Source organism: Abramis brama (assembly GCF_963993115.1).
Source record: "Abramis brama genome assembly, chromosome: 3".
Classification (NCBI taxonomy): Eukaryota; Metazoa; Chordata; class Actinopteri; order Cypriniformes; family Leuciscidae; genus Abramis; species Abramis brama.
The window spans coordinates 9,558,565-9,586,314 of NC_139965.1; the positions used below are offsets into that span (position 1 = coordinate 9,558,565).

The window sequence follows — 27,750 nt, forward strand, 5'->3', positions numbered from 1 at the left end:
CATCGACTTTTTACTCATTTAAAATGCGAAACACAAGTGAAATAAAAAAAAAAAAAAAAAAATCATAATTGAACAAATAACTTTTGATTATTTAAGTTTTATCAAATTATTTTTGGCACAATGGCGCCCCCTGTCGTGTGGTTCTCTGTGCACTGCACACCTCCGTGGGGTGTAATAACAATCAACAAAACAAGAGATAATGGGCTAAAAAAATGGGCCTATACCCATACCCAATATAATGTGGGCTGCCGTTATGTCGTCTTCTGCTTTAAATTCCGCTTTCGTTTGGATTACTGCAACTCTCTTTACTATGGCATGTCCAAATACTCTATTGCTCGTCTCCAATTAGTACAAAATGCTGCTGCAAAGTTCCTCAAAAGAAAACGTAAATCTGATCATGTTTCTCCTATCTTGAAATCGCTGTATTGGCTACCTGTGCATTTTAGAATTGAGTTTAAAATTGTTCTCTTTGTTTTTAAATCTTTAAATAATCTGGCACAAGCTATTTGTCCGAGCTACTCTGTCCACACAATCCCACATGAAACCTGAGGTCTGATGATAAGAGACTTCTGTCCGTCCCCAGATCACGGTTAAAGCATAGAGGAGACAGAGCCTTTGCTATTGCCGGCCCTAGGCTGTGGAACAGCCTTCCGGTTTACATCAGATCGGCTCAGTCTTTAACTGCTTTTAAATCTTTTCTTAAAACCTACTTTTTTTTTTTCTTTAGCTTTTAATTCATTGTGAGTTTTTGTCATGAATGTGTGGTTTGTCTTTGTCTCTTTATCTTGTGTTTTGTTCAGCACTTTGGTCAGCCATGTTTGCTGTTTTTAAATGTGCTATATAAATAAATACAAACTTGAAACTTAAATGTCTCTTGTGTTGTTAAATGTCTTACACAATTGTTAGTGTCAGAACAGCCACAGAGCTGTGGTCAAATGTGCACAAACTGAGAGAGATGAATAACTCTGCGTGATCAACTGAGGAAGTCGTTTTCTCTCTTCTGTCTTTCTCTGATGCCTCAGTCTGTCGTCTAAACGTCCGGACATGAACATCTTTCAAGAGTCCCGCTGCTCCATTTTAGCAGTTCTCCTGCTTTTCCTTCTCCAGGGTGAGCATCTTCAGAAACATCTCAGTTAATGTCTCAACCGGCTGTAATACACTTCCTTATTTGTGTTTGTATAGGAAATTAACATGCATGTAAAAAACTGCTTGTGGTTCCATATCTTGTTTTTTGTTTTATATATATATATAAATACTGAATTGCTTAACTTCTGTATGGATTAAATGATTAAACATGTTATACTCAGAAGAAACATAATTTTTGGAAACCAAAAGGAACTATAGAAGTGATCAAAGCAAAGTCAATACTGTACCCAGCTAACAACAAATAGGCCTATTTTCTAATGTTCCCACTAAGTTAGCAAAAAAAAAAAAAAAAGGAATGTTCTAAAATCTTTTTTTCTTGGCTATACGAACGTTGGAACGAAGAAAACATTCCTTTTTATTATTCTGTGAACATTTTGGGAATGTTATTTTTAAATGTATGAACATTCTGAAACGAGTTGCATTAATTTTAGCATTTAAAAAAAATGTTCGATGAACGTCCAACTAAAACGTAAATGTATACATTTTTGTGCTAATGTTTTGAAAACATTATTAAAAACCAGATAACTTCGAACAAACATTTTATTAACGTTACTGGAAGGAAGAACGTTTGTTCATAACTTTGAGAGAATCTTGACAGAAAGTTAGTTAGTTCTGGGTAAATGCCTAAAAAAAGGTCAAGGTTTGAACAACATGAATGTCAGTAAATTTGACAGAATATTATGTTTTTGAATGAACTCTTCCTTTAATCTTGCTTATTAGTCTTTCCGAGCCGCTGTGGTGAAGTATCCGGTAACTCTATAGTGATGGGTCCGGGCTGAGGACCCAATTAGTATGCCAGTAGTATGCCTGATCTAAATCTGTTCTCGCGATACGGTAAGGCAGTATCAGTGCAGTAATATCAGGTAAAGCTCATAGCACGATCATCGGATAACGTTAGCTGTATGCTATGCTACTATCTAAGCTAACTAAAAAACACACTAACAACGAGAAATGTTTAATTTCACAATCTATAGCTTCGGTTAAATACTAGTATATGAAACGTATAATTTAAAATACATTAATGACTCGTTATAACGTAGTACAAACGTCTTCTATAATAAAGTGATTTTGTATGATTTGTAACCAGGCACTAAAGCGATTACCCATAAAACGTGCTTTGAACCAATCGGATTGCTTGGGTCCTCAGCCCGGACCCATCAGAGTTACCGGATACTTCACCACACCGCCATCATACTCACGGGACACCGGAAGCGGCCTGGAGTCCCACCAGAAACGCTCCCCGGCGGAAACATTTCCCCGCTGTTAAGGTTCCGCCTTCTGCCATCGTCACCCCGTGACACTTGTCTTATTAAAAAAGATTTACAACTAGAAACATGTTTTCTTCTAATGTTCATGCTCACTGTTCTATCAATGGCCAGTGGGTGGATTTTTTGGGGTAACTCTTGTGATATCAGTCTGTACTGGTGCATGTGTAGTTCCTCCAACAACATGAAGGTGAATTCAAATATCCAACTAGTTATTACAGTTACAAGCTTTAAAAACAAAAAAACACATTCAATAATGTATAAAACAGTGTGTTAGCTAACATAATACCACTTGATAAAGGAAACGTGTAAATATAATTATAATACTGTATTCAAGAGTTTACCAGTAGGATCTTTACAATGTATAGAATGAATGGACGTGAATGAATAATTGTAATTCTTTTGCAGTCTCAGTGGAGAGTCTGGGTCCTTTGAAGAGTTACATTGATACAGAGAAGGCGGTCGCTTTAATAGCAGACAATGGCATGTTCTGGTGCAGCACTAATCGTAATAGTGACATCTACAACATTGAGGCTGCCAAGATCTACAATGATGACTGGTGCAAGTTCAAGGTGTCCAGGGCTAACAATGGCAATATCCTGCTGAGGGACAAGCGGGGCATGTACCTCAGTAGAATTCACTTGAGTGGGATTGACTATATTTGGGCTGCTAAGCATGTACCTGATGTATTCTGCGAATTCCAAGTCTTCATTGAGGATGAGAAAGTCCTCTTTAAAGCTGATAATGGAAAGATGCTAAGAAGAGTGAACCGTGATGGGATACAGAACATAGAGCCTGCTAAAGATGCTCCGGATGTCTTCTGCAAATTTACTGTTAGCAGTGGAGGTAAGACAGAAAAAGATTAACTTAGAAAATAACAAAATATCAAATAACAAGTTAATTTTACCAGTTAATTTCTGTGAAACAGTTTCTGTATGTCAATCAGTAGCAGATGCTTTAAAAAACATTCAGGTCTATGTGTGTCATATCACATGTAGTAACTTAAAATAAATGAAATGTATGTTTCTGTTTATTAAATAGGCCGATGTAACTAAATGTGACCCTGGACCACAAAACCATTCACAATAGGTCAATTATTTTAAATTGAGATTAATAAATAAGCTTTCCATTGATGAGATAAATGATCAAGCATGTTTTGCTTAAGTCTTATCTGTGTTTCATCTGTGAGAAAAGAGAAAAGTTCAGCTCAGGAAACCTCAAGCCTTATCTTTACAGAATGTGGCCGAATGTTACAGACCGTTATTCTGTTGCTACCAGCATTGCATGTTACAAAATTATATATTTTTTCAGGGTTTTAAGTTCACTTGTCATCAATTGCTATGGAAGAATATATAATTTTTCAAATGTGCTACATTTATAAAACACTTGGCACTGTTGAGGTGATGGTGGGTGGAGGAGGGGGTGTGAAACACTTCCTTTATTGAGCAAGAATGGACACTCGAAACGATGAGCCGAAAATGCAGATCATGAGTCGTTGTGCAAATATACATTACAAACCATTACAGGCCATGCGCTAGAGTCTGAAATTAAGATATCCGGTAGGAATAAAGTTATTCTTCAGCCTGACTTTGCTGTGCTGAAGTTCTTAAGAAGATAAGAGTGAGTGAGAAGTGTGAGATGGTCTGTGATGATAAACCCTCACCTCAAATGTCGTGAGCTTCTTTTGATGGTTTATTTAACATTTGTCATCTCTGTTCCCTTTTTCTCATTGGTTCTGATGATGTTGTTGCCAAACTAATTAATCTTATGTTGAATGTGAACAATATGAAAATGTTTTTGCGTTGATTTGTAACCAGAGTTGTTTGTTGTGTGTTGTAGTGTCACGAGCTGATCCAGATGTTCAGGTCCAGCACAAAGCTGTCGGAGACTCGCTGGATTTAATTGCTAATTATACAAAAGAAGGTCTTGAAGTGCAGTGGAAATATAATGGAACTGAATTCGCTGAGTATGACAAAGATCAGATCAAACGGATGAATCCTCCATTATTTCATGAAAGGTTAAAGATGTATAAGGACAATATTAGTATAACAATAGAAGACCTGAAACTCCAGGATTCTGGAAGCTTCTCCATTGTTGCAGAAAAAAAAGGAAAAACTGATCAACTTCCAACAAAAGTCATTGAGCTGCATGTTCATGGTGAGTTTAACTTGATATTCATCCTGTCAATGCTGTTAATGTAAACACACATAAACATTCAAGAACTGGAGTTAAATAAGTCTGTAGGAATTTAGCTGAAGTTAAATAGTTCCTTTATGAAGGAAACTGAACACCTTTAAAAATAATGATTCAAAAAGGGAAATCTGATGTCAGAGAAGAATCTTCCAGTGAACAGTTCTAGTGTAAAGAACTATTTTCCACTGTAAAAAAAATGTGAAATGTTCTTCATGGAAACATAGACACCAAAAAAACCCTTTTGACTTTAGTATATTATTCTCCTCCAGATCTCATCAGAGATGTACAGATTGAGCTCAATAATTCCTGGCTGGAGTCAAAAAACATGTGTGTGTTTCATCTTCTGTGTCTGGCGTCCGGTGATCCGGATCCCTCCTACAGCTGGAGTGGAGATCTGGCCAAGACTGGACAGAATCTGAACATCAGCCTCCGTCCAGCAGAGAGCGCTACACTCACCTGCACCGCCAACAACACCGTCAGCATCAAGCAAAAGCACAAGACTGTAGTGTGCACAGGGAAATCTGAGGGTACAAGTGAGCCAGCGGATACAGTTTTGCATTAAAATACTGAATTGCTTAACTTCTGTATGGATTAAATGATTAAACATGTTATACTCTGAAGAAACATAATTTTTGGAAACCAAAAGGAACTATAGAAGTGATCAAAGCAAAGTCAATACTGTACCCAGCTAACAACAAATAGGCCTATTTTCTAATGTTCCCACTAAGTTAGCAAAAAAAAAAAAAAAAGTAATGTTCTAAAATCTTTTTTTCTTGGCTATACGAACGTTGGAACGAAGAAAACATTCCTTTTTATTATTCTGCAAACATTTTGGGAATGTTATTTTTAAATGTATGAACATTCTGAAACGAGTTGCATTAATTTTAGCATTTAAAAAAAATGTTCGATGAACGTCCAACTAAAACGTAAATGTATACATTTTTGTGCTAATGTTTTGAAAACATTATTAAAAACCAGATAACTTCGAACAAACATTTTATTAACGTTACTGGAATGAAGAACGTTTGTTCATAACTTTGAGAGAATCTTGACAGAAAGTTAGTTAGTTCTGGGTAAATACCTAAAAAAAGGTCAAGGTTTGAACAACATGAATGTCAGTAAATTTGACAGAATATTATTTTTTTGAATGAACTCTTCCTTTAATGTTGCTTATTAGTCTTTCCGAGCCGCTGTGGTGAAGTATCCGGTAACTCTATAGTGATGGGTCCGGGCTGAGGACCCAATTAGTATGCCAGTAGTATGCCTGATCTAAATCTGTTCTCGCGATACGGTAAGGCAGTATCAGTGCAGTAATATCAGGTAAAGCTCATAGCACGATCTTCGGATAACGTTAGCTGTATGCTATGCTACTATCTAAGCTAACTAAAAAACACACTAACAACGAGAAATGTTTAAATTCACAATCTATAGCTTCGGTTAAATACTAGTATATGAAACGTATAACTTAAAATACATTAATGACTCGTTATAACGTAGTACAAACGTCTTCTATAATAAAGTGATTTTGTATGATTTGTAACCAGGCACTAAAGCGATTACCCATAAAACGTGCTTTGAACCAATCGGATTGCTTGGGTCCTCAGCCCGGACCCATCAGAGTTACCGGATACTTCACCACACCGCCATCATACTCACGGGACACCGGAAGCGGCCTGGAGTCCCACCAGAAACGCTCCCCGGCGGAAACATTTCCCCGCTGTTAAGGTTCCGCCTTCTGCCATCGTCACCCCGTGACACTTGTCTTATTAAAAAAGATTTACAACTAGAAACATGTTTTCTTCTAATGTTCATGCTCACTGTTCTATCAATGGCCAGTGGGTGGATTTTTTTGGGTAACTCTTGTGATATCAGTCTGTACTGGTGCATGTGTAGTTCCTCCAACAACATGAAGGTGAATTCAAATATCCAACTAGTTATTACAGTTACAAGCTTTAAAAACAAAAAAACACATTCAATGTATAAAACAGTGTGTTAGCTCACATAAAACCACTTGATAAAGGAAACGTGTAAATATAATTATAATACTGTATTCAAGAGTTTACCAGTAGGATCTTTACAATGTATAGAATGAATGGACGTGAATGAATAATTGTAATTCTTTTGCAGTCTCAGTGGAGAGTCTGGGTCCTTTGAAGAGTTACATTGATACAGAGAAGGCGGTCGCTTTAATAGCAGACAATGGCATGTTCTGGTGCAGCACTAATCGTAATAGTGACATCTACAACATTGAGGCTGCCAAGATCTACAATGATGACTGGTGCAAGTTCAAGGTGTCCAGGGCTAACAATGGCAATATCCTGCTGAGGGACAAGCGGGGCATGTACCTCAGTAGAATTCACTTGAGTGGGATTGACTATATTTGGGCTGCTAAGCATGTACCTGATGTATTCTGCGAATTCCAAGTCTTCATTGAGGATGAGAAAGTCCTCTTTAAAGCTGATAATGGAAAGATGCTAAGAAGAGTGAACCGTGATGGGATACAGAACATAGAGCCTGCTAAAGATGCTCCGGATGTCTTCTGCAAATTTACTGTTAGCAGTGGAGGTAAGACAGAAAAAGATTAACTTAGAAAATAACAAAATATCAAATAACAAGTTAATTTTACCAGTTAATTTCTGTGAAACAGTTTCTGTATGTCAATCAGTAGCAGATGCTTTAAAAAACATTCAGGTCTATGTGTGTCATATCACATGTAGTAACTTAAAATAAATGAAATGTATGTTTCTGTTTATTAAATAGGCCGATGTAACTAAATGTGACCCTGGACCACAAAACCATTCACATAGGTCAATTATTTTAAATTGAGATTAATAAATAAGCTTTCCATTGATGAGATAAATGATCAAGCATGTTTTGCTTAAGTCTTATCTGTGTTTCATCTGTGAGAAAAGAGAAAAGTTCAGCTCAGGAAACCTCAAGCCTTATCTTTACAGAATGTGGCCGAATGTTACAGACCGTTATTCTGTTGCTACCAGCATTGCATGTTACAAAATTATATATTTTTTCAGGGTTTTAAGTTCACTTGTCATCAATTGCTATGGAAGAATATATAATTTTTCAAATGTGCTACATTTATAAAACACTTGGCACTGTTGAGGTGATGGTGGGTGGAGGAGGGGGTGTGAAACACTTCCTTTATTGAGCGAGAATGGACACCCGAAACGATGAGCCGAAAATGCAGATCATGAGTCATTGTGTAAATATACATTACAAACCATTACAGGCCATGCGCTAGAGTCTGAAATTAAGATATCCGGTGGGAATAAAGTTATTCTTCAGCCTGACTTTGCTGTGCTGAAGTTCTTAAGAAGATAAGAGTGAGTGAGAAGTGTGAGATGGTCTGTGATGATAAACCCTCACCTCAAATGCCGTGAGCTTCTTTTGATGGTTTATTTAATATTTGTCATCTCTGTTCCCTTTTTCTCATTGGTTCTGATGATGTTGTTGCCAAACTAATTAATCTTATGTTGAATGTGAACAATATGAAAAATGTTTTTGCGTTGATTTGTAACCAGAGTTGTTTGTTGTGTGTTGTAGTGTCACGAGCTGATCCAGATGTTCAGGTGCACAAAGCTGTCGGAGACTCGCTGGATTTAATTGCTGATTATACAAACGAAGGTCTTGAAGTGCAGTGGAAATATAATGGAGCTGAATTCGCTGAGTATGACAAAGATCAGATCAAACGGGTGAATCCTCAATTATTTCATGAAAGGTTAAAGATGAATAAGGACAATATTAGTATAACAATAGAAGACCTGAAACTCCAGGATTCTGGAAGCTTCTCTATTACTGCAGTAAAAACAGGAAAAACTGATCAACTTCCAACAAAACACATTGTGCTGCATGTTCATGGTGAGTTTAACTTGATATTCATCCTGTCAATGCTGTTAATGTAAACACACATAAACATTCAAGAACTGGAGTTAAATAAGTTTATAGTCATTTAGCTGAAGTTTAATAGTTCCTTTATGAAGGAAACTGAACACCTTTAAAAATAATGATTCAAAAAGGGAAATCTGATGTCAGAGAAGAATCTTCCAGTGAACAGTTCTAGTGTAAAGAACTATTTTCCACTATAAAAAAAAATGTGAAATGTTCTTCATGGAAACATAGACACCAAAAAAAACCTTTTGACTTTAGTATATTATTCTCCTCCAGATCTCATCAGAGATGTACAGATTGAGCTCAGTGATTCCTGGCTGGAGTCAAAAAACATGTGTGTGTTTCATCTTCTGTGTCTGGCGTCCAGTGATCCGGATCCCTCCTACAGCTGGAGTGGAGATCTGGCCAAGACTGGACAGAATCTGAACATCAGCCTCCGTCCAGCAGAGAGCGCTACACTCACCTGCACCGCCAACAACACCGTCAGCATCAAGCAAAAGCACAAGACTGTAGTGTGCACAGGGAAATCTGAGGGTACAAGTGAGCCAGCGGATACAGTTTTGCATTAAAATACTGAATTGCTTAACTTCTGTATGGATTAAATGATTAAACATGTTATACTCAGAAGAAACATAATTTTTGGAAACCAAAAGGAACTATAGAAGTGATCAAAGCAAAGTCAATACTGTACCCAGCTAACAACAAATAGGCCTATTTTCTAATGTTCCCACTAAGTTAGCAAAAAAAAAAAAGTAATGTTCTAAAATCTTTTTTTCTTGGATATACGAACGTTGGAACGAAGAAAACATTCCTTTTTATTATTCTGCAAACATTTTGGGAATGTTATTTTTAAATGTATGAACATTCTGAAACGAGTTGCATTAATGTTAGCATTTAAAAAAAATGTTCGATGAACGTCCAACTAAAACGTAAACGTATACATTTTTGTGCTAATGTTTTGAAAACATTATTAAAAACCAGATAACTTTGAACAAACATTTTATTAACGTTACTGGAAGGAAGAACGTTTGTTCATAACTTTGAGAGAATCTTGACAGAAAGTTTGTTAGTTCTGGGTAAATGCCTAAAAAAAGGTCAAGGTTTGAATAACATGAAGGTCAGTAAATTTGGCAGAATATTATTTTTTTGAATGAACTCTTCCTTTAATACAGAGCTGTAAAAGGGAAATGGTGGTGGAATAATATGAGATGGAAGGGAAAATATTTCAAAGCTTTTATATTCACTCACAAACTTTGTGTTCCTCGAGAAACTTTCAGAGCTCTGTAATGTTGCTCAATAATGTTCTTGTGTTTCTGTTTTTCAGGTCAGATTTCTGTCCTCAAAATCCTCAGTTCTCTTCTGGCCGCTTCTCCGTATCTGCTAGCGACAGTCGTGCTGCTTTACAAATGTTACAGAGCGAGAGGTAACACTTCTGTCTGATCTCTCTCTCTCTCTTTCTCTCTCTCTCTCTGATCTCTCTCTCTCTCTCTCTGATCTCTCTCTCTCTCTCTCTCTCTCTCTCTCTCTCTCTATCTCTCTCTCTCTCTCTCTCTATATATATATATATATATATATATATATATATATATATATCCCGTCACTGAAGCAATCAATTGTTTTGTGTATTTCAGTTTCATGTGCTGAAGAACAAAGTCAGTACGCCGTAACAGAGGAAGAAACTTCAATCTGATGTTAAAGAGTTAATTCTGTCCACGTTTGAATGTTCTGTCAGCATTTATTTGTCCTTTAACATGGTTTGAAAATATTGTAGTCCGTTCTTATAAGCTTTATATTTGTCATAACCTCATGCTGTTAGTCTGTTCTTCAGTAGTGAAAGCTTGACAATGATACTGTTGCTTGTTCTAGTTCGCTTGTTTGAGTTATTAGTCATACATAACATAGTTTTATTCTGTATAAATTAATAACTGTTGAAATTAAGTGTTTTTTAGAGGTGTTTTTCTTGTTTTTTCACATTTGTAAACCATCATCTATTTCAAAAACAATGTCTTAATGTTTCAGTCATAATTTAATAATGCATCTTTATATATTTAGTGTCTGTAATTCAATAATTTGAAAGCATTTCATCATTCAAATTCTTTGTTGACAGTTTCCCTTTAAAGACACTGGAGGACAAACTAAATAAATGTATTTGACAGCAGTTTATAACAGACTCAAACACTCAGAAAGAGTTGAACCAGCAAAACTTGCCTCTGATCAAGACTATAATCAAATTACTTTGTTAAATATATATATATTTATATATATATATATATTTTTTTTTATTGGCTTGACTAAGAGACTAAAAGAGAAGCATCGGGTTTCAATTCATTATTTTTTTTTTTTTATCCTTAAAGGCACAATATGTATTTTTTTTGCTTTAAAAATATGAAAAATCACAATATCTATGTTATATATTTTTTAAAGTTGTGTATTTACATTATCCCGACAGTTCCAATTAACTTCTAAATCCAGAGAAATTAATATTTTAATTCGAAGACACGGACCGTGTCTTTATTTCCGTTATGTCGCAGTCAATGGCGTCATATCCGCGTTGTCCCTGGTTTCCGCTCGTGCTGCCATAGTAACCAGAGCTATTCGCAGAGCCCTCTGATTAACCAAAGCGACAGACGCAGACAACTGGAGTTCGCAATGTCTATCTGCACGCTGTTGTTGTTTCGTTCAAACATTATGGACCATGGCAAGCAGACTTTGGATAAAAAAGGAGAACTAAAACGAGAATCAATATCAGCGCGGTGTTTTCGAGATGCCGAGAGCTCCCATAGACAGTATATAAACGAGAGCTCCACGTCCGAGACTTCGACCGCTCCTACATGTACTTTATTAAACAGGTGAGCACATTTACATAAAACTAATCAATTTTATATAGTTCAACAATGATAAAATGTTAGAATATGATCTATATGTTATTCTAATGTTGATCTAGCTTACTGCTAGTCTCATACAGACAAACTAACACATACATTTCAACACATTCAAATGCAGTTTAGTGTGATAGTGTAATGTTAGACCAAGTGAAACAGCGCTGCGTTACCTCACAAGTTTAATTTGTCTAATAAACTGACCTGTGAGTAGTAATTCTGCGTGTAGTTCGGTAGAATAAAATGTCCATATTCCTTTTATATCCGCGGGACTCGCGTCGCGTTTGGAGCTGATAGCTGTCTCTTAGCAATCCCGAACTGCTTCATATCACAGTCATGATAAAAACATCGATGTATTCAGTTATCCATAAACATTATTAGATCGGTCGGCTTGGCGTTGACGACAAGTTCCATAATTCTTAGCAAATGTTGCGTCATCAAACTGCGCCTTTGTTATTGTAAATAGGTTAGCGACCCCTAGAGGAGAAAAAATCCCATACTGTGCCTTTAATTTATCCAGGTAAACTGTTTGAGAACCACTTTTACAAACATGACCTGGCCAAGAGGCTACAGGAATAAATAGAAACTGTACATAGTCTTACACATGACACAAAGCAATTGAATTAAAAAAAAGGGTAGACAACAAAGAAAAAAAAAAAGAAAAAAAAGAATAAAGTGTTATAATGGTTTTCCTTATAAAGCTCATAATAAATAAAGTTACTCACAGTGGAAATCTGATCTGTGGTTTGTGTTTGGTGGAGGAAGATGTTGATATGATCATGTCTGTAAATCCCAGCACTACTGGAGCACAAGTTTCACATCATCATCATCATCATCATCATCATCATCATCTTCCTCTACAGGATCAACAATAGTGTTGAGAGTATTTCTCAGAAGAGTTTCTGCTACTGTAAAACAAAGCTGATTGTGCAGAAAAACAATATTCAAAGTTAAATGTTGAAAATGTTTTGAACTTACATTAGCTGAAGATCAAAGCCAATATGCTGTTAAAGTGAATACATTTCATCTTAAAGAAAGGTTTGTAACTTGTTCACCTGCTAAACCTTCTTGAGTCCGGAGGGGCCACGTGCATAGTACATACTTACTCCACACTGTTAATAAATTTGCTCCCAGTCACAGCTGACTTAATATAAATTAGATTCATCGGCTCACCGAATCATCGGTAGCCAGTTCACAGTATAGTTATTTTAATGTCAATCCCTGACTTAAGCTAAGAGGACTTTGAGAAAACCAATCCTGTACTTTTTGCTTGATTGACATAAACAAGGACAAATTCACTTTGACATGAATGGAAAGGACTGCATATCGCCTCACAAAATTATAAATTATAAATATGGACTGATTCAGCTACAAAGCATGGCATTCATGGCTTAATAAGCTTTCCTTGTTTTTTTTTATTTATTTCAGGTTGCCGAAAATGTAGTACGCAGAAGGTGTTCCTTTTTGATCGTATAACTGGGGAACGGATAAATGAGGTAAAATATGTTCTGTTAGGCTGCTTTCTTATCTCAGTGACTGATTCTGACCTTTCAAAGATAATACAACAACATGTGTATGCCCTATTCATTGATTGCTTAAACAGTTAGAATACTTATTACTTGTGTTTGTGTGTGAGTCCACTGGTTGCCTTGCACTGTGTGGTAAGTTATGTTTTATTAATTATTTAATTCCATTGCAATGCAAATTAGTCCATTCCATGACTAATACAATGTAGGCAAAGTTCAACTGGTTTCTTGCAAGCAGCATGGAAGTTCATGTCAGTGTTGTCTGTGGCAAGAGAAAACTCCCTGGTCCTGTAGTTGATCCCGTCAGTAAATCATCCTCTGAGGTAGTCTTTAGAGAAACTGGAGTGAGGTCGATTGGCAGTACTCAGAAGCAAATAGCGATGAGGTAGAGGCATTTGGAAGAGCTAGATCCAGCAGGTAGGCCCTTGTAACCTTTAGGACATGCATTCCGATGATGAAAAATTATGGAATAGTCTTCCGTGCATTCCAAAATCAGACACACTCTCTCAGTCCTGACTAAAGACAAATATCTGGACTGTCTTTAGTTTGGACTGAGAGAGTGTGTCCTAATTTGGAATGCTCGGAAGACTATTCCATAATTTTAAAGACAAATGGGAGAATGATCTACCTCCTTGTCTTCATTTAGAATATTCTATTTGTAAGATCCTGGAATTTTGTGATTAACACAAGGGATTATAGGTAATGAGGAGCTGGACCATTCAGTGCTTTCTGAGTAATTAATAGAATTCTAAAATTAGCTGACAGACAGCCAATGTATGGACAATAAAATGGCCCTGATGTGATCATGTTTTGTGTTTCTAGTAAGTACTCTAGCGGCTAGCTCTAGCTCTGAGCTAGCTTATTTATTGAGCCTGCAGGACATCCACTCGGTAATGCGTTACAAGTAGCAGTGATTCATGCACACATAAATTCATTTTTCAGCATCTGAAACTCTTATGTGTCATAAGTTAGTTTTTCTAAGATGGAGAATCCTGTTGTATGTGCTGGAAATGTTATTTTCAAAGGAACATAAGAACATCAAACATAAGATCTGTGTTCTAAACTGTTGTAGATGACATAACATTTTCCTCATCCCACTAATGACAACTTAATCCCCCAGTTTATCAGAAACATTTTAAAATAAGTAAATTTGGAAATACATGGCTTTCAATGTACAGAAACTGTATGGAAAATTGTGTAACTAGAGCTGCCAGACAATTGTAGTTTAGGAAAAAGTACCATATTTTCCTGTGAGATGCAATGTTGTATAAAAAAGTGCTAAATGAAAATACACCAATTAAGTCCAAGTACCTCAAATTTGTTATTAAGTAAATTGAGTACATGTACTCAGTTACGTTCCACCACTGGGCTTAACCAGAGTTAATGCTACTTTAACAAGCATCAATGCATTTCAAGGAACTCTCTAAATTAACCCAACAGTGATTCCCCCCCCCCCCCCCCCCCCTCTGTGTTCTAATGAAATTTTGTGCACTTATGATATTTTACAGTGGCAAAACCTGGGATGACACATGGGAGCCTGCCAGTGAATTCCTACATGTTATGCCTAAGTCCCCAGATCCCAACCAGATTTCAGCATGACAGCCTGGACTCTCACCTGGAAGTTTATTTTTGAGGGTTTTTTTTCCTTCTTTTTTCCTTGCTTTTGTTCATTAAAGTTTTTTGCACAATACCCAGTCTATTTTTGTGTTTATTTTGTTAATGGTGTTTTAAAAAAAAAAAAAAAAAAAAACTTTTGCATTTTTCATGAAATGAAAGCTTTAGCGCAAGTTCTGCCTGGAAGACTCAATTGTTACGTCACTTATTACCTTCTCATCTATCCAATCGTGTTCTAAAACTTGTAGTAAAAAAAATCTGTACTTACACATGTCTGAGTTCGCAGATGCTGACGCCTACATTCCCCTTCATCCTCCCCACCACCACTAGGATGGTCCCTCCCCAAACCTCACAGGTGTCGGCTGCGCCCCTGCCTTCGTCTTCAGGCAGGAAATGCAGATTCCGTTCCGCTCGGATTGCGAGCTACGCATGGAATGAACAATGCCAAAGAACTTTATATCTCAATACTTGCTTGCTGGGCTGTTAATAAATGCATACTTGTTACGTTATTTTGCCTCCCGAGTCTTTCTGGTAGAACTGCACAACAGCCAGGAAGTGTGAGAGATCATAAGAGTTAGTGCTGTTTGTCATAATGGCTTTCCAAAAGGCATTATTTTTACATATTTTTGTTTTAGTATAAGTAAGTCTACTTGAACTATTGGTCTGGTATGCCAGCCATGAATAAATACTACAGAATACTACTAAAGCTATTAAAATGTCACTTAAATGTTGTAGTCCTGTTTGAAATGTTCAATTACAATATTATATATTAATTCCTTTAACATTTATAGTTATAACTGTCATTAACTATTTATATTTGCCTTGCATTTATTCACAGCAAAATAATTTAAAATGAATCATGTAAATATATATATTATTTTTTATTTTGGGGGGCAATGTGTTCTTCAAAGGGAAGAAAATAATGTATTTTCTGGTGGCTCCTGGTTTGTTTGTTTTTTTTTAAAAGAAAAGAAAAATTAAAGTCTTTAAATAGTTTGGCATATCAATACATTTTGGGAAATTAGTACAAAATGTGTGCAATCATCTTTAAATGTTACAGACGCATTTTATTTGATTAAGAGATTAATTTACATCTGTTTAAAACAAAATACTACATGCTAGAATAACTATAAAGAGTAGGCTACTTTTTGTAATTATATCCATGTAGGGTTACAACCTATCTTCAGTCGGAAGAGCCTGTTTTTTTATTATTTATTGCAGAACTTATACATACATGATCAGGGAAATTAAGTGTTGTTGTATTTCTTTCAGTGAAAAACAACAACAACAACAACAACAAAATAAATAAATATCCTGGATTTGCGTTCATCAAAAGTCGGAAGAGCCTGTAAATACCATATATGGACAAGTGTGACGAGGCTGACGTTTCCATGGCGCCAGAAGGACAAGCTGTGGTTGGACTTACGTTTAGGTCAGAATAAAAAGCGCTCCATATCGCAAAATATGTTTTGCTGTCGTTATGACGTCAGTAATACTGTCAGTTAACAATGAGGTATTGTATATTGAAAGAAATTACACGTTTACCGAGATCCTAACCCTAACACTATAGTGTAACTACACACTTCAATGAACTACAATTTACAGCGCCCGTCCCATCGACACAGTAATAGAGGCTTATGGGTAATGTAGTTTAAAAATGTCTAGTAATAGAATTAAATAAATACAATCTTTAATGAACAAAGGGACATCCAAATATGTTCATTATACAAACCTCTTTGACATATTTGAGAGCCAGACTGAAATTTGGTATTTTACTGTGGGCACCATTTAAAATGTTTTCATAACACCTTTCCATGTATGCTAGACATCTCTGTCCAACATTATGTATTAAACATAACCTAAATAATTGTCCTACCAATTTTAACTTTGATACGCTTATCAGACTTTGCATTTGCAGACTTTGCAGAATGTGCATTTGTATGCTCTTCCAGGGGTGCTACGGGACCCCTGGGGGAGGAAGGGCAGTAAAACCTACACAGATGTACTCTCTTCATCATGGACAACAAATTGTATTGAGGCACATTTATATCTGAACATTTTTTTTCTTTCCCCCCTTTTCTATATTTACATCATGCTTGTGTTAGGTTTTGATTATATTGCAAGACTCTGAACTCGGAATACAAAAATACAGTAATATTTTACAAACGTTGTAAAATACACTTTTTCTGAATTGCTAAAACACTAACCCCCCCAAATTCTCAATAGCCTAATCTAATTTGTCGAACTGTACATAATACAAGTCAGTTCAGAGTGCCAAAATTGACTCAAAATGTTGCACTGAATGTTGATACCAACAATGAATGGAAACAATATAAGAGGGAGAGGAGGAAGAGTATGTGTGTAAGAGATGGTGAACAAGGAGGAATATGAGAAAGAGCAAGTGTGGAGAATGTTATCAAGGCTGAAGCAGAATAAATCTCTCACTGACCTTGATTCTGCAGTTGCACATCTCTTCTGAGTGACTATAATGCTTTTCATTTAGAGTTTTTTACTGTAACCTTTTTGTCTTTTGCAGTTGGGTCACTATATTTTCACAGTATGCAAGTGCTGAATATATAGATATTCAATACTATACAATATTCAGTACAATACTATGCTTGCAGTGCATACAGTATACAAGTTATTCACCTTACTACGGTAAGTTGTAATTACTATACTTTTGCTATGTAATTGCAAAATTTGTTTACTTAGTTACAATACACTTTTTTTCGGTAACTGCGTGCTTTGGATTCTGTGTTCTTAATTTTTTGATGTACTGTAGTGTCTAACGAATGATCAGTAGTGTTTATAATATTGACTCACTGTGTGTATGATTGAGAGCATTGTTTAATTTATGGTATTGAGGCAATTGTTTGATTTTGCAGAAGAGTCAGAGGTTTTCTGAATGTGGTTTGAAAATTTGGTTTTGTGTTTAAGGTTTTGAAAATGTGAGTGATGGTTTCAAGAAATGTGTTTTAGCAATTCAGAAAAACTGTAACATTATACTGTTAATCAGGTCACAGCTGAAGAATCTACAAAGTTGAGTGGTGAAATGTTTTGAGTACCACAGAATCACATCAGTCGACTATGAAACCTGTACTAGATTACACAGAAAGCACATTGAATATTATGTTGGGGAGAAAATTATTCCTCCCCATTATGGTTTTCTTCCTCATAATCTGCTTCTTCCATGTCTCTTAACAGGTTTCAATTGTTATACAGCACCCTAGAGTTCAACAAAAGTACCCCACACAGTACAGTACTTTAATTAATGCACTTTATTTCCACCACTGACTGGTTGTAGAGGCATGCATGCACACATTTCTATATATGTGAAAGAAGAGGTAACACTTTGGTTATATTGGTAACACTTTACAATAAGGTTCGTTAGTTAACATTAGTTAACTACATAAGTTAGCATAAACTAATAATGAACTGCACTTATACAGCATTTATTAATCTTTGTTAATTTCAACATTTACTTATTAAAATCTTGTTAACATTAGTTAATGCACCGTGAACTAACATGAACTAACAATGAACGGCTGTATTTTTATTAACTAACGTTAACAAAGATGAACAAATACAGTAACAAATGGATTGCTCATGGTTAGTTCATGTTAGTTAATACATTAACTAATGTTAACTAATGAACCTTATTGTAAAGTGTTACCGTTATATTTATATGGTGATAAAAAGCAGATGTTATTACATGCTTTATATTCATAGTTAAGGTCATTGTCCAGAATTACAGTCCATCATCGGATATTTCGTAGTCACTGTCGTACTCATCAGCTGAAGCACTGTACAAGAAGTTGATGTCCTCTGCTCCAGACAAAACTTGCAGGTAACAGTCTCTTGCTTGCACCTTCATTTCTCTGATTTGATGCCGCTTTCTGAGGATGATGCTCTGCAGACCTTTCAAACCTTCTTCACTTAGGCCACATTGCGAATCTTAAAAGAGGAACACAAGAATATAAGACCAGCCTTAGAAACTTTATAAACAGTCATCATTGTTGTGTATATTTATTAGGGCTGCCCCCTAATAGTAATCTTTGGTCGGGGCAACCCTATGTTTATGTCATTTATCTTATGTACCCTTCTCCTCCCTGATCTTGCGGCGGATTCTGGCACGACCATTGTTGCCATCGGCATCTTTATAGAGACACTGGGAACGTCTCTTGATACTGGCTACCAGCATCTCAATTCTGCTGGCCAAGGCATCATTTGTAGTTGTTGTTGTTGATGCTGAGAATAAATAGGTGTGGTTTGCACTTTACAATACCAGTAACAATTACAATTATTTGTGACTAAATGTATTACAAGTAATAATTTCCTCACCGTCAGCCCAATCCTTTACATCATTCACGCAGTCTTCCAATTGGCTCGCTGTCACTGTCAATTGGGCTTTCATGGACTCTAGGTTTTGTAACTGGCTTTGCAGAGATTTAGTGGTCTACAATAACAAACAGTGGTAAGAAACAAGAACCAAATGTTCAATGCACAGTTTCATACACCGCTAACATGCAATACTGAACATCTAAAATTAATTCTACTGATGTCATTACCTTTTGATATCGACGGGTCAGTGAGATAGCCAAATTGTTGAACTTTTGCTGATTCCAGCGCATGGCCATGAGAGTCAGCATGTCTGTGCGTCCTGCAAACACAGAAAATATGATGTTACCATATCCCCCTACTTATTATGTAAGGATGTAACTAGTGCAGTATGTGGTAATCTTACAGGCCAGTTGTGGTTGCAGGCCAGTAGTCACTTCTGTTTAGGTCAGCGACTCCAGCAGTCCAAGTGGCTTGGCATGCCTCACAAATTAACTCTGGCATGGTTAGATCATGTCATCCTGGAAATATCAAAAACACATCCACTGTAATGTAAACCTTAGCTGATTAATCAGGGTTTGGGTTCTTTGTACAATTTATACATTACTTTGTATACTATATATTTTTAAGTTTTATATCCATGTCAAACGTTTATGGATAGATATTTATTTTTAAGATGCTTCTCAAACAGGACAAAATAAAGTTCTTCACATTCTTACCATTCATTGTGACCACAGCAACAATCTTTCCTGGACTAACTGTCACGGTTGAGGAATTCATTGACGCTCCCTTGCACTGTGTGTGTGTGTTTTGTGAATGAATGTGTGTGTGGGCGTGGTCGCTGATTGTCCTCCGGGAGATCAGCGACAGGTGTCGTGCATTACTACTGCCTATTTATACTCACCTCATGCGTCTTGTGTTTGTCAGATCGTTGTTTTGTGGATGTTGCCTGTTGTGTTCCTGTTTCTTCGGCTCCTCGTGTCTCCGGCTTTGTCTTCGTCTGGAAGTTCGTCGTTGCAGTTTATGTCTTCACTCTTCACCAACACTGGGTTCATCACTTCACGTCTGACCATCGGATCGAGTTGTCCACGCAAGCCTGTGCTGCCTTGCCATCATCAATTATGCCAATTACTGTCGGTTATCTGCATACAAGGTGTCACTAGATGATGACAGCAAATAGGAATGCTTATATACTGTAGAAGCAAGCTGGCTGGCCATTGACAACACACTCTGAAGAACAAACTGTTTCAAACACAGCCTTGCCAAGACCAATAACTTGCAAGAGATTTAGTGCAAGCTAGCTCATTTGACATCATAACCATATTGACAAGATTTTCTGACAATGTCAATAAAGCCCACAATAAAACTAATTTTTATGCGCTAACTTGCTAGTTTATACTGCTTTACAGAAATATGTAATATTAGCCTTAATCTGTCTCTTTCGCTTAATCCAAGACCAAGATCCAAAAAATCGGTTCTATACGGTTATACGGACCACACGTGACCACAACCGCTTTTGGTTGGTCGTAACCCCAGTGACGGGTAGGTTTAGGGGCGGGGTTGGGGTAGGTCATCACATGTGGTCCAGATAACCGTATAGTACCAAAAAATCAAATGATTGGTTCTGGTTTGATTGTTTTCCTGACATATCAAGCTATACATATATTCCTTGATTTTATACACTCATACAGTAAGTGCCTAAACAATGTAAAACTTAAAAATATCTTGAATGAAAAACAATACTGACCCTTATTTGACTGATTCCTGCTTGATCTTGGCCTCGCATAGACAATATTTCCAGTAATGTCTCTTTTTCTCCATTCCACCCTCGGCTCAGGTGTCTTCACTGGTGCTGCTGCCTCCTCTTCTTGCAGCTCACCAAGAAGGTCATCAAAACTTTGGAGCTCATCCTTCAGTTCTTGGTCATCAACCAGGTTATCCAAGATCATGAGTTGTTCTTGGATTTCTGAATCACTCTTGGAAATTGTGATGGACAGGAACACAAACAGACAGAAAGACTCACAATGAAGAGATGGACAGATAAAACAAATATAGATGTAGAGAGAGAGAGAGAGAGAGAGAGAGAGAGAGAGAGAGAGAGAGAGAGAGAGAGAGAGAGCTACAGCTACAGCTACAGGGAGACTGATGAGCACAGGTTAACAAGACGGACGTGGCTCTTAAAAGTGCCTTTGTTTGTGTGTGTGTGTGTATGTATATGTGGTGGGGGGTTAGAATAAAACGAAATTGAAGCTGCCAAATTTGAAGGACCTAAAGGAAAAAACAACAACAGATTTCAACATTTTACACCAGTATTCTCTTCATTGGTGTTGCCAGAATGGGATAGTGATATTGATTTTATACCGTTCAATAAACAATAAGTTAATATTGTTAATTAAGCCTACATTTTAGACCAACAAAATGAATAATGTAAGTTTTGCTCTATTTCGCCAAAAAAAGCCAAAGCCACAGCAGAACTTTTAAATGTATATACACATGAATCAGTCAATAAGTTATGACAGCATTACTTATTACATTAATTATACACATTAATTGTTTTACTTTAAACAATTACTGGGCTGTAAAACAAACCAATCTGGCAACACCGTTCTTCATCTGAACACTTATAATGTTGGATAATAGTTGTGGGCCAATGTAATACTGGAAATCTTACATTCCCCTATAATTGTACCTTGCATGATTATATGCGACAAAAATTAACTTTCAGTATTTGATTAGCTAACTTTGCTAGCCTGCACATGTGGTGTAGCAAGCTATGATATGTTTTAATAATGTCTTCTATCATTTTCCGTCATACGAAAAAATTGCCACCTTACACGTCTAAAGGTTCTAAACACAACTTATTGTCCTGATTCAAAAGTTTTTGATGTGTACATTTAAGAATAGTATCCATCTCTATTACTCTTCTACTTACCGAGTGGAAAAGCGCAATTGACCTTGGGATCGCCCCATACAGTGACGTCAGCGTTATTAATTAAGAGGATTTAATAAATATAAATAAATAAATAAACAAAACTTTGATTAATTGAACACAATCGTAGCGTATTATATATATATATATTAACATAAACAAACCTCCGATAAAAAAACGTTATCCAGCATGCTCTAGTTAAAGCAGTCACTTAACGTTACCTATGACAAGAAAACGCTTAAATGCTTACTTGAACGCGCCATGGAGTGTTGTTAAACTCACCTCTGAATGCCTTTTTACCTGCAGTTGAGCGTTGTTTTGGTTAAACTCACCTCTGAATGCCGTTACCTGCGTTGTTAAACTCATCGCTGAATGCAGTTGCCTATGAACGCGCTAAATCTTTGCGCAGAGGGCACTTTGATATCAGATTGCGAAAGGTTTTAAACATCAAAAACCAGTTGGAGGGCCAGATAAAGATGATCTGGGGGCTGCCATTTGACTAGCCCTGGCATAGATCATTTATTGTAGAGTACTATTCCTTTTAATTTTTTATTTATTGTAGTCTCGACCCATTCACCGCAGACAACGGGCTGCGTTATGCTTACCCAAGACGTCAAATTTCAACGCTGCATGCTCCAGTTCAGAGTTCTATAGAAGTCTATCGGACTACCCTGCACGTTGAAAATTGACGCTAAAGGTATACCCAGAACGTTGAAAAGTGACGCCAAGGGGTCCTAGCCAAGCGTTAATATGTGACGAGTTGGGAGTGATAATGTGTTGCAATACAATGACAATAAAGACTTTCTGTTCTTCATTTTTACTCGCATCACACTTGTGTCTTTTCACCCTCTTCACCAATAAATTAGTCCTATGTGATTTTTCATTGCACCACTTTTGGTGTGTTCCTTACAAAACAACACAAACATGCACATTGTTAAGAAACACAAATGCACAAATACAAAAGCAATTACATCTTTAATTCAAGAATAACAACAATACACCACAACATACATACAAACATGACCGATATAATTATAATATTGCACTAAATGTATAGTTATGGGACAGTGCAATCGACACGCTTCGTATTTGAGCCCAACGTGACATGTCAGTGAAGCTCCACCGGTCACGTGATAGCCTCATTTCAAGCGATGCTTCGGAACCAAGCGGCAATCCCCATCTCTCTCTTGAAACCCATAGATATCATATATAAACGCTAGATGTCTTATGGCGCAGTCACTTCCGGCATCACCGTTCGGCCATCTTGTCACAGTGAAGCTGTGAATTAAGGTGAGTGATCAGCACGCACACAAATCCTCTTATCTCGCTGAAATCTTGACGGATTTACAAACGGTTTGGTTTCTTACAAATGTTATTAACGTGGCTATAATTCCGAATGCTTGAACATGTATGTTATAATTATTCATATGTATGCAGTGTATGTATGCAGTGTCATAACTACATCTCTGACGTTTATAACAAACCAAACCGTTTGAAAATCGGTAGAAAATTGAGCAAGTTATGGTTATTTAAAAGTACATGCACCATTAAACGAGTGAGCGAGCACACTGTGGCAAGATGGCCGCCACGTGCGGACGTCGACCTCCATTGGCCAGCAGCGCGCACGAGACATCTAGCCTTTATATATGATATCTATGTTGAAACCAACACAGAAGTGAGTTAAACTGCAATTCATCGACTGGCCGCTTGAGGCTGGCTGCAGAAGTGAGTCAAATCTCCCCCATGTTAAAATTACCAACTTTACAGCAGAAAAAAACGTGTTTACAACCTGGTGCCTGTATGTGGCTTTGGTCTATACAGCTAATTTTGCCCTTCATAACAACTGTGAGGGAGGTGAATTTTTTTATAACTCATCCGTTTAGTTGATTAATATTTAAAGTTCTGCATAATTAAGGGTGTGGCCAGTGGCCACTTGAGTGACAGGTGGATTGCCGCTGTCAATGCTAGCCGTTTGTCTGCTGTTACTAGCCATCACTTCACCTCAGCAAATGTTAGCTGCTGAACTTGCCATCTCTGCAGTGTTTTGTGCTTTTTTTCGGGATTATTTCATACAATTTAATACACCCACGGTTTAGAATTCCGTTGTTGTCGTCGAGTATCGTTCGAGAGAACAAACAGCGCTGTATTTCAGTTGTTTTCCTCTGTGAACATGCACAAATGGATGTCTGACTATGTCGTTGCTTTTTGGAGTTTTCAGATTTAAAAACATCAATAAAGGCTCATTTGTTCTGCTCTCACGGAACAGATAGATTATAATATGCTTATGTACCGTCAGATGAAATCCTGCTGGTGTCGGCGCTTTCTCCGTCATGCAATAAATGCACATCCTTGAATGAGCGCGGATTTTCTAGCGCATTTACTTGAACTTCATAGGCAATATATCTATGGTTTAACCCATTTGAGAGGCGGCCAAAATCAGAATTTAAAATGGACTGAATAAGCTCTCTACGAACTTGACGAGCGATGCCGCGCTGACGGACCATAGACTATAAAGAAGAGTGACTGACATGTGAACAGGGCCGTTTCTAGCCTTTTTGGCACCCTAGGCGAGATTTCTACCCCCCAGAATAGTACAGAATCACGATACACAGTCTCACTTGTAGCCATGTCTTTTAACTATTATAATATTTCGAAGGGCAAAAATGGGAACTTTTAATTGACTTTACATCATCAAGTGTCACTTTAGCGCGAGGCCCTGTGCAGTTGCAGACTTGGTACTGTCAGTAAGGCAAGGCAAGGCAAGGCAAGGCAAGTTTATTTATATAGCACATTTCATACACAGTGGCAATTCAAAGTGCTTTACATAGAAGAAATTAAAATAATAAAAAGAAAGAAGAATAATTAAAATAATAAAAAGAAATAAGAATAATTAAAACAGTTAAAAAAATAAAATACAGTACAGTACAAACATTCGGACGAACAGTGGCACAGTGCTCATTCATTAAATGCATAGTTAAACAGAAGTGTTTTGAGTCTGGATTTGAATGTGACTACTGTAGGAGCACATCTGATCTCCTCTGGAAGCTGGTTCCAGCTGCGGCTGGCATAATAGCTAAAAGCGGACTCGCCATGCTTAGAGTGAACCCTTGGTAATTCTAGCTGATATGATCCTAATGATCTGAGTGATCTGTTGGGTTTATATTCTGTGAGCATGTCTGCAATGTATTGAGGTCCTAGGCCATTAAATGATTTATATACCAGTAATAATACTTTAAAATCAATCCTAAATTTAACTGGGAGCCAGTGTAAAGACCTGAGGACTGGTGTGATATGTTCATATTTTCTGGTTCTGCTCAGAATCCTGGCGGCAGCGTTCTGTATGAGCTGCAACTGTCTTATGGTCTTTTTGGGAAGGCCAGTGAGGAGTCCATTACAATAATCCACCCTGCTGGTGATGAAAGCATGAACAAATTTCTCTAAGTCTTGTCTGGAAACAAAGCATCTAATTCTTGCAATATTTTTTAGATGATAGTATGCTGATTTAGTTATTGCTTTGACATAACTACTGAAACTAAGGTCTGACTCTAGTGTCACACCAAGATTCCTGACTTGATGTTTAGTTGTTTGACCCCTAGAGTGAAGGTATGCGTTCACCTTGAGAACTTCATCTTTGTTTCCAAATGCAATGACTTCAGTTTTGTCTTTGTTTAACTGAAGAAAGTTTTGACACATCCAACTGTTGACTTCATCAATGCATTGGCACAGGGAGTCAATGGGGCTGTAATCGTTAGGCGATAGGGCTAAGTAGATCTGTGTGTCGTCTGCATAGCTGTGGTAAGCAATTTGGTTCTTTCTCATTATTTGGCTCATTGGGAGCATATACAGGTTGAACAGGAGTGGCGCAAGAATTGAGCCTTGAGGGACTCCGCATGTCATAGATGTCCACTCAGACTTATGATCTCTTATACTCACATAATAACCTCTCCCATCTAAGTATGCCCTGAACCATTTTAGGACTATCCCAGAAAGCCCCACCCAGTTTTCCAGCCTGTCAAGAAGTATGTTATGATCGACAGTGTCAAATGCAGCACTGAGGTCGAGTAGTACCAGCACTGATAATTTGCCTGAATCAGTATTTAAGCGAATATCGTTTATTATCTTTATGAGCGCTGTCTCTGTGCTGTGGTGCGGTCGAAAACCAGATTGAAAATTGTCAAAGTATCCATTCGAGCATAAGAATTTGTTCAGCTGATTGAAGACAACTTTTTCAATGATCTTGCCTATGAAAGGAAGATTTGAGATCGGCCTATAGTTGCTTAATATGGTCTTATCCAGATTGTTCTTTTTCAGGAGGGGCTTGACAACTGCAGTTTTCAGGGAGTTTGGAAAACTCCCAGAGAGAAGTGAGGCATTTACCACTTCTAGAAGATCTGCTTCTAAACTGTTTAACACACTTTTGAAAAATGATGTGGGAAGTGCGTCAAGAGCGCAGGTTGATGTTTTAAGGTGCTGTACGGTTTCTTCCAAAATTTTGCCATCAATTTCTTTGAAGTCAGACATAGTAACTAATTTCTCAGGTGGTTTGATCTGTCTAACCCCAGGGCAACTCAAGGATGTGCTGATCACCTTTCTGATATTACTGATTTTCTCAGAGAAGAAAGAAGCAAACTCACTGCACTTGTTGTCTGAGAGCATTTCACTGGGAATCTGGCTTGGGGGGTTTGTCAGTCTCTCTACAGTAGCAAAAAGAGTGCGTGTGTTGTTTAAATTACTGTTTATAATATTTGAGAAGAAAGTCTGTCTAGCTTTGCCTAGTTCCATATTAAAAGCATGGATGCAGTCTTTGTAGATGTTATAATGGACTACAAGTTTTGTCTTCCGCCACATGCGCTCTGCTTTTCTGCATTGTCTTTTCATATTTTGCACTGCTGTTGAGTTTCTCCAAGGTGCTTTTTGTCTGCCACTCTTCTTCCTGACTTTAACAGGAGCAATATCATCAATTACAGTTTTAACTTTTGAGTTAAAGGAATCAAGGAGAAAATCAACAGAGTCCGCAGATATGCTTGGTGTTAAGGATATAGCCTTCATAAATAGTACACTAGTGTTCTCATTTAAGCATCTCTTCTTGACAGACACAGATCTAGCTTCAGTGGCAGGAGAGATCAATATATCAAAGAAAATACAGAAATGATCAGACAGTGCTACATCCTTAATAACAATCGATGAAATGTTTAGACCCTTACTGATGAGTAAATCTAGAGTGTGTCCACGATTGTGTGTGGGTCCATGTACATGCTGAGTCAGATCAAAAGTTTTTAAAACAGTATTGATTTCTTTTGCCATATTGGTTTCTGCATTATCTATGTGGATGTTTAAATCTCCAGCAATGGCAAAACAGTCAAACTCTGAGGTAATTGTTGATAACAGTTCTGTAAAGTCCTCAGCAAAGGCTGGAGAGTATTTTGGAGGCCTGTAAATAATGATAAGTAAAATGCGTGGAGCACCTTTTAACACAATACCCAGATATTCAAAAGACAAGTAATTCCCAAGTGATATTTGCTTACATTGATAGATATCTTTAAAAAGAGCAGCTAGACCCCCACCTCTCTTAACAGCTCTGCAGACACTCATAAAAGTAAAGTTAGGAGGGGCTGCTTCATTGAGGATTGTTGCACTGCAGCTGTCTTGTAGCCAGGTTTCATTCAGAAGCATAAAATCCAGATTGTTTGTGGTTATTAAGTCGTTGACTAGAAGTGATTTATTTTTAAGTGAGCGAATGTTTAGAAGTGCTAACTTAACAGACTTACTTTTCCCCACAGCAATATTAGTTTGACGTGTAAGAGGCACCAGATTAGTTAGGTTTGCTGTACGGCTATTGAAGGCCTTAGACTTTCTATCTTGTAATAGAACAGCAATAGAGGAAGATACAGGCACACTGGGTTCCCGTTTGTTCTGTAAACATTTGAGAAAGTTACTGTTATCAAAACGGGGACCCG

The 27,750-nt window shown here is 37.2% G+C and overlaps 1 protein-coding gene and 2 long non-coding RNA genes across 9 annotated transcripts in view; 2 read left to right on the forward strand and 1 right to left on the reverse strand.

The window, feature by feature from the left end:
- Nucleotides 1-924: 924 nt before the first annotated feature.
- Nucleotides 925-27,750, forward strand: part of LOC311080147 (uncharacterized protein) — a 108,390-nt gene continuing 81,564 nt past the window's right edge. For 3 of the 7 annotated variants that reach the window (XM_084109923.1, XM_084109921.1, XM_084109922.1), the window contains exons 1-5: nt 925-1,108; nt 2,820-3,257; nt 4,251-4,568; nt 4,874-5,137; nt 6,732-7,169. In XM_084109923.1, coding sequence (XP_083966049.1) covers nt 1,045-1,108; nt 2,820-3,257; nt 4,251-4,568; nt 4,874-5,137; nt 6,732-7,169 — 1,522 coding nt within the window. In that variant the 5' untranslated portion in view covers nt 925-1,044. Of the gene's footprint in view, nt 1,109-2,819; nt 3,258-4,250; nt 4,569-4,873; nt 5,138-6,731; nt 7,170-8,162; nt 8,478-8,783; nt 9,048-9,831; nt 9,931-10,138; nt 10,645-27,750 lie in introns of those variants that run through there. The other 4 variants (XM_084109918.1, XM_084109920.1, XM_084109919.1 and 1 more) reach the window with 4 other exon arrangements.
- LOC311080230 lies at nt 13,017-14,602 on the forward strand. The gene is made up of 2 exons (XR_014605538.1): nt 13,017-13,047; nt 14,421-14,602. It is a non-coding gene; the product is annotated as an uncharacterized lncRNA (long non-coding RNA).
- Nucleotides 18,747-19,190, reverse strand: LOC311080224. Its single transcript, XR_014605532.1, has 3 exons — nt 19,095-19,190; nt 18,868-18,982; nt 18,747-18,774 (listed from the first exon to the last, which is right to left on the reverse strand). It is a non-coding gene; the product is annotated as an uncharacterized lncRNA (long non-coding RNA).